At 44.9% G+C, this 15,964-nt stretch overlaps 1 protein-coding gene across 2 annotated transcripts in view; it reads right to left on the bottom strand.

The window, feature by feature from the left end:
* Window positions 1-953: 953 nt before the first annotated feature.
* The window catches only part of KIF13B (kinesin family member 13B), a 243,715-nt gene continuing 228,704 nt past the window's right edge, over window positions 954-15,964 (bottom strand). For both annotated transcript variants that reach the window (XM_023494793.2, XM_031950913.1), the window contains 3 exons: window positions 13,045-13,107; window positions 9,121-10,123; window positions 954-6,731 (listed from right to left, as the gene is read on the bottom strand). In XM_023494793.2, the coding sequence (XP_023350561.1) occupies window positions 6,442-6,731; window positions 9,121-10,123; window positions 13,045-13,107 (1,356 nt within the window). In that variant the 3' untranslated portion in view covers window positions 954-6,441. The remainder of the gene's footprint in view (window positions 6,732-9,120; window positions 10,124-13,044; window positions 13,108-15,964) is intronic.

Genomic DNA, 15,964 nt, shown 5'->3' with positions numbered 1-15,964 from the left:
GAGGGGGCTGGGAGGGGAGCAGAAGAAGTGGTGTTCTCTTCAGTTAAGTTCTACTTTAAAAATTGCTACAAAGGTAAAACAACCCACTATAATTATTCAATATATGAACATAGCACCGGCCCTGAATTGACAGGTTAGCATGGTATTTGAAAATACAGCTGGGAAAAGAGATAAGGACATATTAATTAAGTCAGACCTCTATATGGCCAAGGAATAATTTTTATTTTATTTAGATGCTATTGGTCACATGAAGTGTATGATACAATATTACAATAGTTTAGTTTATTATACAGTACAAATCATTAAAATTTTTACAATTCATTACATTATCTTTGGATTTTTAACTCTCAGTTGATGCATACAAAATCAACAAAAGCCCCAAATCTGAAGAGCCCTTTACTATATACAGCAATTCCACCACATTTACAAAAATCCACAATGAGAAAGATGGTGCACAAGCCTCTCCCAACATAGTCAATTACAATTAGTGTCAATAATGAAAAAGGGACGTATAGCGGACCACAGTGTAAAAGCAGATAATCTAGACTCTAAGCAATCAAATCGGCATCTTCAGGCTAAAAATCAGACCAACCTTCCCTCTCTCCCCTCCCCCCAGCCTGAACGTAACTGGTAATACTTGGGACTTTCAGAAACTAGGCCCCGTCTGAGCACGTGCCCCTGAGATTTTGACCTGAGCAGAATAAGCCCAATGAAGAACATCTTCAACTTGTCCAGCCCCAAGGTGCAGAAGGCAGCTGCCCAGCCCAGGATGGGAGGTGCCGCCCATTCCCACAGGAGGAAAAACACAAGGAATCTCCATCCGGCTTATCTGTGAGAAAGCGCAGAAGTGGCGTGTCTGTCAGCAAAGGCAGCAGAGAGAGACCCAGGACTCCCGAGAGTGTCCATGGCCCCACTGCCCCTCACCACGAGTCACGCCTTCTCTCAGCCTTTCCCTCCCTCATGATCTATAGCTGTAAACATTCCCTTCCCATTTCCTTCTCTGAGAGGTCCCAAGCCATCTGTCCTACCCCTTCCTTGCCTGTTAAAAGTAAACTCAATCCAAAACAGCAAAAACCAGAGGGAAAGGCCTTGAACATTTCCAACCTTACATTTCTTGTATATATCCTGTAAATAAAAGGCTATTAAAAAAAAAAAAAGAAATGTTTAAAAAAAAAAAGAGGGGGCCACACCCCATGGCCTAAAACCATGAGTGCGTGTACACACACTCACAGAGCTCATTCCCACAGACCTTTTTCCCTAAAAAGAGGAGCTCCAGACCATTCCCAAGTACTCTGCCCCATTCTCCCAATAAAACTTTGCGACACTCCCAGACACAATTAGAGTTTGTGATGTTTTTGAGTAAAACAAAAAACAAAACAAAAAAATTTAACATTAAAAATAATTTTTTTAGAATCCGATGAAATGGACTGAAGTAGTGTCTTATTTTTAAAGCTGCTTTCCTCAAGGAAAAATCACTTAAAAGGTGCTTGGGGCTCATTTGGAATTTCTCTCCCTTGACTAAGGAGACAGTTTCAGGGAGAAGGCACTCTGAAAGCATGGGGTTAGCCCAAGAACTCTGGGGGCCAAAGTGTTGGGACTTAAGGATTCTATCAGGAATTCAATAGGCTGCCAGTAGGGAAGTCACACTCTGGGAGGTGCATCTGGGGCTGGATAACCCAACACTGCTGCAAGCTGAGGTCTCCAGAGTCCATCTGGCTCACATGGCACTGATTACTGAAAAGACCAAGCCTGTACAAGATGGACACCCACCAGCGTGGCTGTAACCACTCTCTCCTAGAAAGAGCTCAGACTCACCCGTTCCAATTCCCTTGTAGAATATGAAATGCCACTTTAACCTTCACTGCTGGGATGATATTAGCAAATCAGGAGTTTACAGAATTACTTCCAAGATGCATCCTGAGAGACTGTCAGTATAAAGCAGCCCCATCACACAAATATGCTTTATCCTAAGCAATGTGCAATTGTCCTTGGGATTCTGGCCAAGGATGGAAAACTCCACCTTACACCAAGATCGTGGGCACTGCCTGCAGAAATTCTAGGAAGGAGAGGTCTATTCCCATGTAAAGTGCATGAAAATCCCACCCACAAAGCAAGAACCTAAGTGAATATTAACTAGTCTGAACCTGTGTTCAGGTGAGCAGTCTGTTCATAGGATCAAAAGTCAGGAAGCACAAGTTTGAATATCGAGGCAGCAGAGTCCGAGCATCTTGGAAAGTCTTCCAGAAACATGGAAGGGGATATTTAAGGCCAGAGGGTAATAATGGATTTCTCAATTAAGAGTGAAGACCACAGAAACAAGACTTAAAAGGGAAAAAACAGAAGCTGGAGCTGTCACAAAAGTAAAGAAACCTTTCCCTCTGCTCCCTAACCCTGCTAAGGGTCAATGACACCAACTCTGAAGCCAAAGGGCAGGAGGGGAGGTGGGGGAGAAGTCTCGGCGGGACTTGCTGCTGCCCAAGTGTCTCCACACACCTGCTCAGACCCATAATTCCACCACAAAGACTTGGGTTAGTCCTTCAGGGCCGCTTCTGCCAGAGACGAGACATGACGATCAAACAAAAACAAAAGTAACAGGTGTAAACACTGCCCTAGAGTATGAGAGTCGTCAGCCCGAGTGGGCTTGGGGCTCCCCAACTCCGATGGAGAACTATCTTTCTGCAGGGACTTAAAAGTGCTGTCAATTTTATTGATAGGAATAAAGAAGACGAGATTCTTGACCCAAAAAAGACATTTTTAAAATGACTTTTTGGGAAGGTTAAGCAGAAAATCAGACACAGAAATGACAGCACCATATCCACTGACACACATCCGGCAGGGGCCCCCCAAACTCTGAGTTGGCGACAAGAATAAAAATGAGAGCCTTGCTATAACACAGCCAACAAGCACATCTCAAACCTAAGAGAGACCGAGCACCAACTTCCCAAGTGACCTCAGGCCTGGGGAAGCTGGGCTCACAGGGAAGGGGAATGGCCTCAGCTCCTGCTCAGGTGCACAGAGAAGCTAGTCTCCAAGAGTGATAATGCCTAAGAGAAAGAAAACAGCCCCGGGTGGGTGGGTGGGCAGCACCAGTAGAGACCCTCCTCTGCCTGCACCCTCCCCAGAACGCCACCAGCCTCTTTTAAAGGCAGATAGCAACTTTGCAGGGGTCCCCTGTGAAGTGTCTGGGAGGCCCCGGCCTGAGGGAGGTAAGGAGAGCTGATCAGGAAAAGCGGCTGAAAGCTTGGGTTCTAGTCTTGCTCCTGACACAGGCTTGCCTGCCCTTTCCAGGTCTCAGTTTCCCCAGGTGTAAAATGAGAAAGCAGGGTCCCATCTCTACAGTCCCCTTCAGGTTGGACACCCCAGAGCACCCTTTGTTCACCCCCGGATGATGCCCAAATGGAGCTCAGAAGCCTCTGGCAGCCTGTTGGTGTCTGTGTTCTTCCTAGACCCAAGCGGGCACAACCTGGCATCCAAGGTGGCCAGGGGCACTCAGGATGGGCATGCACCACCTTGTCTGCCACAGGGGACAACAGGGTTCCTATTGGGGGAGAGCCCACAAAGCCAGGGGTAATGTGGACAACTTTGGCCCAAAATTTTATGTTTAAAACCGTTTTGTTACAAATGTTTACACCCTCCTCAGCCCAACTGTACCTAACAAGGGGGATTACGAGTAGAAAAAGGCAAATCACTTGGAAAACAGCTGATTATTAAAGAAGTTTAATTTAAGGCAGCGTGGCAAGCAATTACTAGGATTTTAATTAATGGGAGTTAATTAATCTTAAGCTTCTTCACAGGGCATCACCCAGCTATTTAACAATCGAATGTCTGGATTGTGAGTGCCCCTGATAATTTCTCCCCTCTCCCCTGAAAACTAAGTCCCAGGAGGGGCAACTCCCCCAGATTCCATTGCAGAACATCCTTCCCCTTTGTCCTATGAGGCATTCATTGCAAAGATCATAGCATCTGCAGCTGGAGGGGGCTTCAGGATACCCTCGCCCAACCCCATTAATTTACGGACAATGAGCTTGAGACAAAGAAAGGGAACCTCTCCCTACCCCCAGTGTCATGGATTGGGCAGTAGAGATCATCCAGCACAATGCTCCCATTTCACAAAAAACACATGAGGAAGCCCTAAGAGGGATCGCCCCCGAGGCCAGCTGGCAGGGGTCCTCAGAGCCAGGATTCAAAACCAGGTCTTGACTCTACTTGTCCCACATGCCCCCAGAGCTATTGCCAAGGCCATGGTCCCTGTGGATTCATATCCATTGGCCCCCGTGATTTCCCTGCAGAATCCACTAAGACCACCCCAATGGCCCTGCGGGGATGCTGACAACTTTTACTGTTGCTGTTCAGGGGTAACTTCGAATTCCCTAGGAGTCCAAGACTTTTCCCAATGAGATGCTTCCCAGAGGCTTACAAACATAAGGATCAGTCACATGATCACAAGGGAACAATGTGCAAACAAAATTAAATAAATGTTTCCTAAGCACTCACATTCAAGGCTCGTGGGGGAGAGGGGGAAGGGCAGATAATGTAAGGCCTGCTATTTTAGAATCAGCTATTTAATTCAACTTGTCAGACATTTATTAAGCATGAACTTAACATCCAGTCCGATGCTGGGTTCTGGGGAAGCTGCAAAGGTTAGAGAACCACTTAGATGCTACACTTCGGGTGTCCTAGAATCTTGTGAAGTTCCTAGGCATCCAAAACATGTTCCTTTTCCTCTAGCTGCTTAACTTGTCTTGTTGACCCCATTTATGGGCAGAAGTTCTAACATAAAAGCCCCCAGTTCCCTCCTCTCTAGAATGTCCTTCCCTCCTTCCTTTCACTGCCAGCTTCCTCTGAGGGCTGCTCTGCTCCTGGTCACTTCGCTAAGGGATGGAAAAGATGATGCTAACCAGGGAAGGAGTCTTTAAGGAAAAGAGATTCTTAGTAGTCCAGGATGGTACCCAGAATTCCTCCAGGTCTCCAGCCTCTGGGACCCAGACCCAAAGGTCTTACAGCAGACTTAAGAGAGAGAGACAGCGTGGCCTGTGGCCTGGGTCCCAGGGGTCAGGTGAAGCCCTCAGGATGCTGTTGCCCACATTCATGACTTGGAAGAAATGCTAACTTTCAATAAAGGCTCTTTCCCCATATAAGACCACAGCCTCCCCAAAATTTAGCACCAGTTAAGGATTCCTACTAAAAATGTGCATACAGATAGAAACGAAAGGGAACCCTGCACCCCACCCCCACCCCCACCTGCAATGTCTGGGGCTTGTATCAGTCACTAGCTTCTGGACTGTCCCAGAAACAAACTAACAAAACAGGAGTAGAAAGCCTACCCTCTTCTCTCCCCACATCCCTGATGACTCTATCAAAAACATGGAAGTTACAGAATTTTGTGAAATCATTTTTGCGTCCGTTTCATTTAGGTAAGGCCACTTGTGTATCTGAAAATAGAAGTAAGGATAGCCGAAAGTACCCTCCCCTCCCCACCCACTCCGGTCAGATTGTGGCCAGCAGCCAGCCCCTTCTGGACACGGCTGTGAGAACCTCCTGGAGGTCCCAAGCAGGCTCTGTGTTCAGGCAAAGGCACCCAGGTCTATGGAAGGCAGTGAAAGATTGTAGCTCGCACATTATTTAGGATTAAAAAACAATAAATACAAATAAATACTATCCAAACACTCTGTTAAGGGCACCAGTGGGAAATAAAACAGTCTTCCAAGTTTAAGGCAAGGATGTTCTTTCTAGCATATACCCTGTAAAAGAAAGGAAGGGAGAAAAGGGTGGGGAGGTGAGGCCCTGTAGTTTGAGGCTGCTTAAGAAAACAAAAATCCCCCACTCAAATGAGCCTTTTTTCAGGTGTGGGGAAAGGAAGGAATGGTCCCAGAAAGGCCTCAATGACCGAATGAAAACCGAACAGGAGCCTTGAGATCTCAGGCTGGCATGAAAAAGGCATACTTTGGGGCAGGGAAAGGAGGCCTCGGTTTTAATTATACTTGAAAAGAGGAGGTTAGTGGAATCATCAGGAAATTAGAAATAAAGCATAACGCAAAGGCCCAGGGGGAGGTCGCCTCCCAGAGCCTCCCCCTGCTGCTTAGAAGGAAAGGCTTCTTCCCTCCTCCCAGCTTTTGGCTGGATCCAGGAAAGAGCGTCTGAGGCCAGTAAAAATCCGGGGATAAATCAAAAAGCCCCGTGTCCCAGGGAGGCCAGAGAAGGCCCCGGGCCTGCTTCTGAGGCTCCTGGCCTGGCCCTCACAGGTAGCTCCAGCCCCCAAGGCTGGGATGTTACAGACTCCCAGACAGGCATTTAACCGCGCAGCAGCTTTACAGCTAGGAAGGACCATGAGGGCGATCAAAGAGGGCTTGGAAAGGGGGAGAGTGAAAAGCTTTCCCAGAATCCTCGTTAGCGTGGGCCAAGGAAAGGAGCCGCTCCCAGGCCCCGCTGGCCAGAGCTGGTTTAACTGGCCCAGGACTTGCGGTTTTCCGTGGCCTTCTGGTTCTTGTCGGGGCGCAGTGCAGAACCCCCTTCGGCCTTGGCCAGGGCCGTCAGTGAAGCCAAGTTGGAGGCCGAGCCTGACAAGCTGCCACTCTTGCGGTGCTCGGAGGTCACACCCTGAAGCCGCAGGCCGGCGCTGCGTCTCCGGGCTGGGCCCTGCGCTTTCTTGATCCGGCCAGGCTTCACCAGGAGACCGTAGCCAGGATTGCATTTGAAATACTGCTTTCCCCCAATGGAGCCATCGTTCTTACCTGGAATAAGAGCAAAGGAAAAGGGTTTAGCGGTCATAGTGGGGGACGCCCCGCTATCTCCAAAGGGAAACCAAGCCCACCCACCCACCCTCCCTCCCTCCCCAACCCCACCAGTCCCTGCATTATGCCTCTGGGACACCTGCCTCAAGGCCAGCCCTGTATAACATGATCAAAGGGACTCCTCCAGGACCATCTAACTGGCAAAGAGCTCAAGGACAGCAGGCACCTATTGCGTGTCTAGGACGTGGGTAAAACCCATCACCTGTTTTTGAGGGACACAGCCCCAGGAAAGCATGCCGGTGACCAGGTGGGGAGCAGGACAGCTCAGCACTTAGGGATGAAAACCATGCAAGGGTGGATGCGTGGGCCCCGTGGTGCAGCCTCCCTGAGGGAGGGCCATCCCCCTAGATGTGGGCAGACACTGCATGACTATTCTGTACAGAGCACCATGATATGTGGAAGTAACTGCTAGGACTAGATAAAACTGGCAAATTACTTCTGTTATAGTGAAAGGTGGCTAAAACTGAAAGGAAGGTTAGGTTATATTGCTCAGGACTTCTTAAAACTTTTCCCACTCACAATTCCTTTTCGCCCAATAAATTTTTATGCAACCTTGGATATATACAGATAAATAAATAAAATAGGTATACAAGTCAAACATTTACTGATAATCATAATTTTTTAATCCCCACACTCAGTTAAAAGATCACAATCCACAGTTTAAAAAGCTGGGATATAACCTACTTTCTCATTTTACTGAGGAGGGAAACAACTTGACTAAAAAAAATATATACTGCACTTTCATCTTGCAGTTAGATGCCTATTCTGACTAATATTTAGTGATCTGCAAAGATTATTATTTCAAATTGAATGAAACTGATTAATTTTAAGGTGATTACTATCTTCCACATTCAGAACATGTTAGTAGCAATCACTGGAGGGCAAAGATTCAGTGCTCTCTTGAGCCTCCCTTCCAACCTAGGAGCCTATAATTAATAACATATCTATGTGCTAATATGAAGTAATAATAATAATAATAATAATAATGGTAATTATTATTATTATTATTATTATGTCAAAAATGAAGTCAGAATCTCTTAAGGAAGAAGTTTCCCTTTAAAGTTGTTCAGTCCTATCTAACCCTGTCTGGAATGAAAAAAAAATCACAAGAAGGGAAACAAAGTTATGACCTAGAAGACCTAAAGAGTAGAAAATTTAGAGGGAACCTTGGAGACCATCTAAATATCTTTTCATCTCTTGGCTTCAATTACATCTATTAACTTTCAAATTTCCACAGCCAATCTCATCTGCATTTCTAAAATTATCTGCATGTCTACGAGAGACACCCACTGGGAATTCCTACCACAAAACATGTCCAAAATTAAATAATCCTCCCCTCTAAATCTGCCTCCTACATTAACTTTTATACTTGACAGTACTTCTATCCTGCTAGTCAACACAGACTTGTAACTATAAAGTCAATTTTGCCTCTTCACTCCCACTTAAGCTCCATGTTCCATCCAATTTCCAAACCTTGTTTATCTGACCTTGGCAACCAAGCTCCTTCCTTGCTGTCATGATGCACTGAGCACAACTACCTTAGTTCAGCCTCCTGATGGTTCTTGCCTAGAGATGATCCTTTTTCCAACTCATCCTTCCTGCTGTTGCCAAAATAATCTTCCTAATGCACTGGTGGATCTGATTATGTCATTCTTCTATTAAAAATACTTCATTGACTCTCCATTCTCTACTGAATAAAGTATAAATTCCTGATCCTGGCATTCAGTCTTCCACGATCTCACTCAACATTACCATCCTGCCCTCCTTCATGATTCTCCTACAGATTACAACTGGAACGAGCTCATCTCTCCTTCCCAGGTTTCATCCTACCTCACCCTATTTCTATATTTGTGACATTCCTATCCCCCACCTCTATTTCAGAGTCCCTTCCTTACTTCACCTTCAAGGAGTAGTACAATTTTTCTAAGAAATCTTACATACTCCCCTGGCTTGAAAGCACCCCCCTCCCTTTTTTGTCAGAATGCTCAAAAGCACTCTATCTGGGACTTTTATCTCCATTTTTACTCATCATACTTGCCAACTATATAGTAGTTATTTGGAAAAATGCTTCTCTACCATGAAGTTGCAAGCTTCTTGAAAAGAAGCTTTGTTTCAAGAGTCCAGCACAGTGCAATAGAAAATACTTGGCAAATACAGTCAAACCCTTCAAATCGCAGATGCAGAACCAAAGGTGGAGCAGGAAAGTGATCTGACCAAGATAACGGCAGAGGCAGGCTTCAGCCCAGGGGTTCCCCAATCTAAATCTGAGACTGAGGCCCAGGTCCGGGTCTGTCACTCTAAGCTGAGTTGGTCTGCTGGACTTACTCACCTGAAGGGAGATCCAACTCCACTCCAATCCAGGTGCCCTCCTGAAAGTCTGTTGGTCCAACATACCGGACAATTCCAGTTTTATTAGTGCCCACAGTGACATACTCTCCCTCTTTTAACCATTCTGGGACTTCGTCAGCATCTTCTGAGTCAGAGGCCGCCTCTGCCTTCTCCCTGGCAGTCCCTCCTGAGTTGTGGGGACCTTCCGAGGTCCCCTGGTCTTCACTGGTCCCGGAGGTACAGTCCCCCAGCATCTGTGTGAACGACTTTAGCTCTGATGTTCTCACCTTCTGGATTTTAAATGGGGAAGCCACAGCAGAAGATGGAGAGAGTAAGTTGGGGGGCGGTGGGGGTCTGGTGCCCTCGAGGCTAGGGCCTGGTTTGGGCTGGTCCTTGGCCCGAGCAGGCGTCTTGGCCACAGACCCAGACTCTGCTGCCAGCAGCCGGCCGGGTGCTTCCTGCTGCTGGGTGGGGGTGCAAAGAGAGCTCTTGGTGTCCATGGCCAGAGAGGCAGCCTCCGGGGACTCATTCTGACTGAGAGGAGGGGCTGAGCCCTTGGGCTCTAAGGCCCCACAGCTGCCGTCTGGGGCGTTCTCCATTGGCTGGGTCTGTGCTTCTGCTGCATTAGCCAAACGCTCTTTCTGAGACAAAAGAGGACTCTCCAAGGATGAAGTAACGGGGGATGATGGGCCCTCCCCTTCGGGTGTTCCTTGGCAGAGGGGGTTCGAGGGACCGCTTGGGGTCTGACTGCTGGCGTGAGCACCGGTGTCCATGCCACTTCCAAGGGCCTCAGAGAGTGTCGCTGTTGAGACGCTATGAGAGAAGTAACCACTAGAGGCTTCACTCAGGGGGCTGGGGGGACCCTCTGGGGTGTCCTGGGTCTGGACATTGGAAGGATGGAGCTGCTGGGAAGGCACTTTGTTGACTTTATCAGAATACTTTCCTACGGCAGGAGATGGCAGAGTAGTTTCAGACAGTTCTTTCCCCTCATCCTCTTGAGTAACCTGACGCAGAAAGAACAATAATTTAATATATTCATGCACTCTTGGGACCAGCCAAAACAGCCTTCATATTGTTCCCTGTACACAATCTATGATTTCTGTGTCTTTGAAAGGTCTGTTCTCTGTGCTTGAAATGTATCCTCCACCCACCCTCCCTCACCTTTGGTTTTCAGAATCCCTATGTTCAACTCAAACAGGTGGGATCTTATATAAAATATACACAACATAAACATAAAAGGGGACACAGCAAATGGGGAGCTCAGGTAAGTCTGATGGAATGGGTGGGGTCGCCTCTCCCAATAAAATATCAGGTTCTTGAGAACAAAGAATGTTTCATTTTTTGCCTCTGTATTCTCATCACTGTACCTAGTGACTGGCACACTGGGGAAGATGACTGAATGTCTGGTTGAATTTTCACAATTGGCCAATGATTTGTTAATCTCTCTTACTAAGAAAATCAGAAATAAAAATGGCATTTTTCTTTCAGCTCCTGTAGAAGGACTGTGGAGTCCACTGGCAGAGCCTAGGTAGAGGGTCAATGTCCCGCACTAAACAGCCACTCAATAACTAAAAGACTTTCTGACTTGGGCTAATGAATTTCCTCCCTTGAAAACATAGGCCCACTTCACAGGGAGACCATGAGGATTATTAAAAAGGCTGAGAAGCACTTTTCTCCGCATAATTTAAATGATGATCTCATCAGAGGACTGGAAGATGTTTCAGAACAGCTTTTACCACCACAAAAAGAATGACCCCTGAGCCCAGTAGCTCTGACTTAACCTTCCTAACTGGAAGGAGCTCGGAGCTCAGGCAGTCAGAGGGCAGCTCCCCCTCTGGACCACGAGGTACAAGGCCCTCTCTCTCTTTCCTATAATGCATTCTGGTGCTCCTGACACTGCTGTAGAAACTGGTCCCATTCCCCTGACCGGGAGTTCCCAGGCTGCAGCGAAACAAAGGCACAAAAAGCTCCAAGGGACTCCCTGGGAGCGAGGGCCGAATGAGGGCCGGGAGCCGGCGCTGCTCTAGCCCTTCCCTCTTCAATCACTCTGTCCGTGAGTCATCCTGGCAGCCGACAAACACAGAGCACATATTTCATTTGGAACTTTGACAGCCCCGGCTTGTCCAAACTCCAGTGTATCAGTGGTGCTGGTAAGGTGTTCTCTGGTTAATAAGCCTTCTCATGAAGCTGGCCGATTATCAGTCTGTTCGCCCATTAACAATGACGGGGAAGAGAGGAAGCAGAGAGGATTGGGGGAGGGAGGGTTGCTTCAGCACAAGAAATATGTTTTCCAATATTTACTGAAAGATTATTTATATTACAGGAATGGTCATTTCCCATTTGAAATGCAGGATTTATTTGAACTGGGAAAGAGTCTGTGATCTATAAGTCTCTTACAGTTACTTGGCTTAACTTGGCAGTCTGATAAATCATGCATTTCTACATGAGCTGTCATTTATATCCCTGTTTCCAAAGGCACTCCTTTTCCTTCATCATACACTTCCAGGATGCAAAATTAACTGCACCTCTTGAGATTAACAGCCCTTTTAGTGATGGATTTCTGAGCTGCAAAGTTTACAAAATCCAACAGATCAATAACCCTCACTAACACATCTACTCTAAAAGATTAAGGTCTTTCAATCTTTTTTTTTTTTTTCAGCTTGTCCATTTATTTATTATTTTCTATTTTGTTTCCTAAGATCACTGACCCTATAGGGAGGATTGAAGGCACCAATTCAAGATACGAGAAAGACTAGATAGAACATTAGTAAGAAATCTGGTCCGGAAGCAGGCAGCCACAATGCCAACTTGATTTGATTTCCCAGTAGAATCTTGAAATATCAAGGCTAGGAAATCACTTAATTTTCATTTTCCAGATGAAGACATTGATCCCAACTATCAAAGTATTCTTACTAAAGTCATCTAGCTCTTAAATGACAGACTGCCAGCAGCCCAGTCCCAATCCAATCCTTCTGTGATACTCTGCTGCCTACAATTGCAGAGGCTCTCCACTCTGAGACACAATGCTTTACCGGGCTTAAAGCCCTTTTGCACAAATCACCTCATTAAATCCTCATCATAAGTCTGAATAGTATGTTAAGGCAGGCATTGCAATCTTATGTTCCACAAAGGGAAACAGAGCTACACAGTTTTAGCTAATATTGAATTCAAATTCACCCAGTGGCTTAGTGGAAAGACTCCAGATCTTCTGGGTTATAGTCCTCCCCTTTTTCCACATTTATAGCAATTCATCCCAGAGTGTCCTTCAGAGCTGAGAGTGGTTGGCAAGGGCTTAAATCATCTTTCAAATCCTGGAACTTTTTTGGTTATGTTTTAATAAATAAAATTTTCCTATGTAGATAACTTTAGCTAAAAGAATGAAAAGCACAGTGGGAGAAAATAGATTTGCTATTCATAAGACTAGAAGTGCTGTTGATCTGTGGGAGATCATAAGAGACTATTTTCTCCCAGCTTAGCATTAGTCTTTTCACACTGATATCATGAATCAGAATGAAATGTAAAACTGAGAATTAAGCTAAACACTTGGAATAAGGAGATTGTTCTGTTTATAGCAAGCTTCAATGCCTAGCAGTGGGCTATTAAAGCAGCAGACTGCATTAGCAGTCAAGCACCTAAAAGTTAAACAATCATATGATTAACAAGTTGAAAATAGAAAGTATAACAGGGAACATGGGGGGGGGGGGGGGGGGGGGGGGATGTCAACAGGACCAAGACAAAACAGGTATTTAAGTGACCTATATTACAGTTAATTATCGAAAAGTTAAGTTTAAAAAAAAATCAGTGCACGCACAAACCAAATAATCCCTCCATCTGTGCATTCTGTGTGTGGGGGCAGCCATGATGAACACAGGGAGGGTGTCGCTGGCTCTTATAATAGCACTGCTGTCAATGGCAGCACAAATACCTGTTTTGTCTTGGTCCTGTTGACATCCACGCTGACAGGTTGTACCATAATTCTGGGAATGGGCTGAAATGACAAGAAAGGAAGAAAGGAAATTTAAGTCCACTGACTTTATTAAATTTAACAGGAAACAAAGAAGGATACTTATACTTCAATTAAACAAACTTGAGAACAAATCAAGAATCACATCCCAAGGTGGTTTAATAGTTTTTAATTACTTCTGCTAGCAAGTTATCCTCAATAAATATTCCTGCAGTGAAAAACGCATTCTAAATCTACTCCAAGTATGATAGGGAACACCAATAGGTAGAAGGACCCTGTCCTCAAAGCCCTTACAATCCAAGTGGGAAGATAAAAGCGCAACAGAGCAGAAAGCAGCATATGCAGTTCAAAAGTGCTACAAAAAGCTATAGGAGTTTGGAAGAAGAAGAGCTCCTGGATCCCGGGGTACTCAGGAAAAGCATCTGGGAGACTTGAACGGAATGATAAAAAGTAAAGGATCAGGTAGGAGATAGGAGGCAAAAGATGCCTTTCCATCAAAGATACAGAAGCAGGAATATTTTAGGGGTATTTTAATAAAAGACTGATTTCACTGGAGCCAACGGGCTAATGTTAGGGAATAATGTAAAACAAGATTGCCTTAAGTGCCTGGGGGATGGGTTTTGGCTTGATATTGAGGGTATTTATTGCAAGGTAGGAGGAGTTTCTGGACAGCATTATATGAAGTATGTTTTAGGGAAATTAGTTTGCTTATGAAGTTTATAATAAGGACTGGGGGCAGGTGACAGAATGAAGGCAGTTCCTTCAAATGTGATTCTATTGGATAGTAAGGACCTAAATTAGGGGTGAGGCCAAAGGGAAAAGGAGAGATGGGAGAAACTGGGGAGTGACTGACAATATTGCACAAGTGAAAGGGGTCAAGTGAGCGATAACTTTGAAATGAGAATTTCGGTTTGGAGAGAGCCCAGTATAGTCATTTTAGTGCTGCATCTGGGTTGGTAGACTGGCTTGGCTACTCAATACCAGTATGACCTTAAAGAGGTGCCTACGTCTCTCTTGGCCTCCACCAGAGCATCTATATTAGGGAGCTGGAATGGATGACCCTTTTGGCTATAGATCTATTACACTAAGAACTGTATGACTAAAAGACTTTCTAGTTTTCACACCTTTCTTGTCTTCTGGCGCTCCAATCCAACATCTTCAGCTGTCTACAAAATACCTCGATCTGGATTCTGCAAGAATGCAAAGGTCAACATGACCAAAATCTCTCAGGAGCCCTCCACACCTTGACGCTGCCACCTGCCCTTTGCAGCCTCATCTTCCCCCTCTGCCATATTAACTAAAGGAGACTACTCCCATACGACCTTCACATTGCTCCACACATCTCCACTGCCTATTTCTTTGACAGCAGAAGCAAAAATCAAATGATCCAAACACTTATCAAGATGCTTTCCCAGATGAGAGAAACACGGCATCTGTTTTGTACAACCAGCAATCAGTTATTTCTTTAGCAACAATCCGTAAAAAGGAAATAAATAAATCCTAAATCATTAAAATAAAATCTTTGATATGCTGCTCAATGCTCCTAAATAAGAGCTCTTTTTGTCAAACACTCAGTCCTGTTTTCATCATCACTCTGACTGCACACTCCATTTCCTACTGTGGCCCCCCTCCTTGGGCCAGAGACATTTGCCCCAGGGTCTCATGGACCAGGAGTACTCTGGCCTGCTTAGGGCCAATCAGGACCGGAAGGGACCTGAGAGGCTGGCTAGTCTTTACAGAAGGCGAAGATGAGCTCCAGGCAGGTTGGCAATGTATCCACAGATGCATAAAGAGTATGCAATGGAAGTGCTGTGGGAATCCAAGATCCTGAGGACAAAAGCAAGGGCTATTTCTTTTTCATAGTGGGTTTTCTGTTTGTTTTGGGGACTGGTGTTCTCTTATTCCAGGAAATCAGCACATTTCAGGTACTCTGCTCACCAATCTTTGTACCACATCTGATAATTATTCAAAAAAAAGATTATTATCCCAAAGAGATTATAAAGAAGGGAAAGGGACCTGTATGTGCACGAATGTTTGTGGCAGCCCTTTTTGTAGTGGCTAAAAACTGGAAACTGAATGGATGTCCATCAGTTGGAGAATGGCTGAATAAATTGTGGTATATGAATATTATGGAATATTACTATTCTGTAAGAAATGACCAACAGGATGATTTCAGAAAGGCCTGGAGAGACTTACACGAACTGATGCTGAGTGAAATGAGCAGGACCAGGAGATCATTATATACTTCAACAACAATACTATATGATGACCAGTTCTGATGGACCAGGCCATCCTCAGCAACGAGATCAACCAAATCATTTCTAATGGAGCAGTAATGAACTGAACCAGCCTATGCCCAGAAAAAGAACTCTGGGAGATGACTAAAAACCATTACATTGAATTCCCAATCCCTATATTTATGCACACCTGCATTTTTGATTTCCTTCACAAGCTAATTGTACAATATTTCAGAGTCTGATTCTTTTTGTACAGCAAAATAACGTTTTGGTCATGTATACTTATTGTGTATCTAATTTATATTTTAATATATTTAACATCTACTGGTCATCCTGCCATCTAGGGGAGGGGGGGGGGGTAAGAGGTGAAAAATTGGAACAAGAGGTTTGGCAATTGTTAATGCTGTAAAGTTACCCATGTATATATCCTGTAAATAAAAGGCTATTAAATTAAAAAAATAAAAATAAAAATAAAATTAAAAAAAAAAGATTATTGCAAAACACTTCATCATAAATCTCTAATATATTTCAGTGCAGATATTTAAGGATGCTTTACAAATATCTCTCAAAATAATATTGGGAGGTAAGTGTTCTATTATCCTAACATTTATAGATGAGGAAATTGAGGGAAACGGGCTAAATGA

The sequence above is a fragment of the Sarcophilus harrisii genome, chromosome 2 (genome assembly GCF_902635505.1).
Source record: "Sarcophilus harrisii chromosome 2, mSarHar1.11, whole genome shotgun sequence".
NCBI classification, from domain to species: domain Eukaryota; kingdom Metazoa; phylum Chordata; class Mammalia; order Dasyuromorphia; family Dasyuridae; genus Sarcophilus; species Sarcophilus harrisii.
This window is presented reverse-complemented; position numbering and strand designations above follow the sequence as displayed.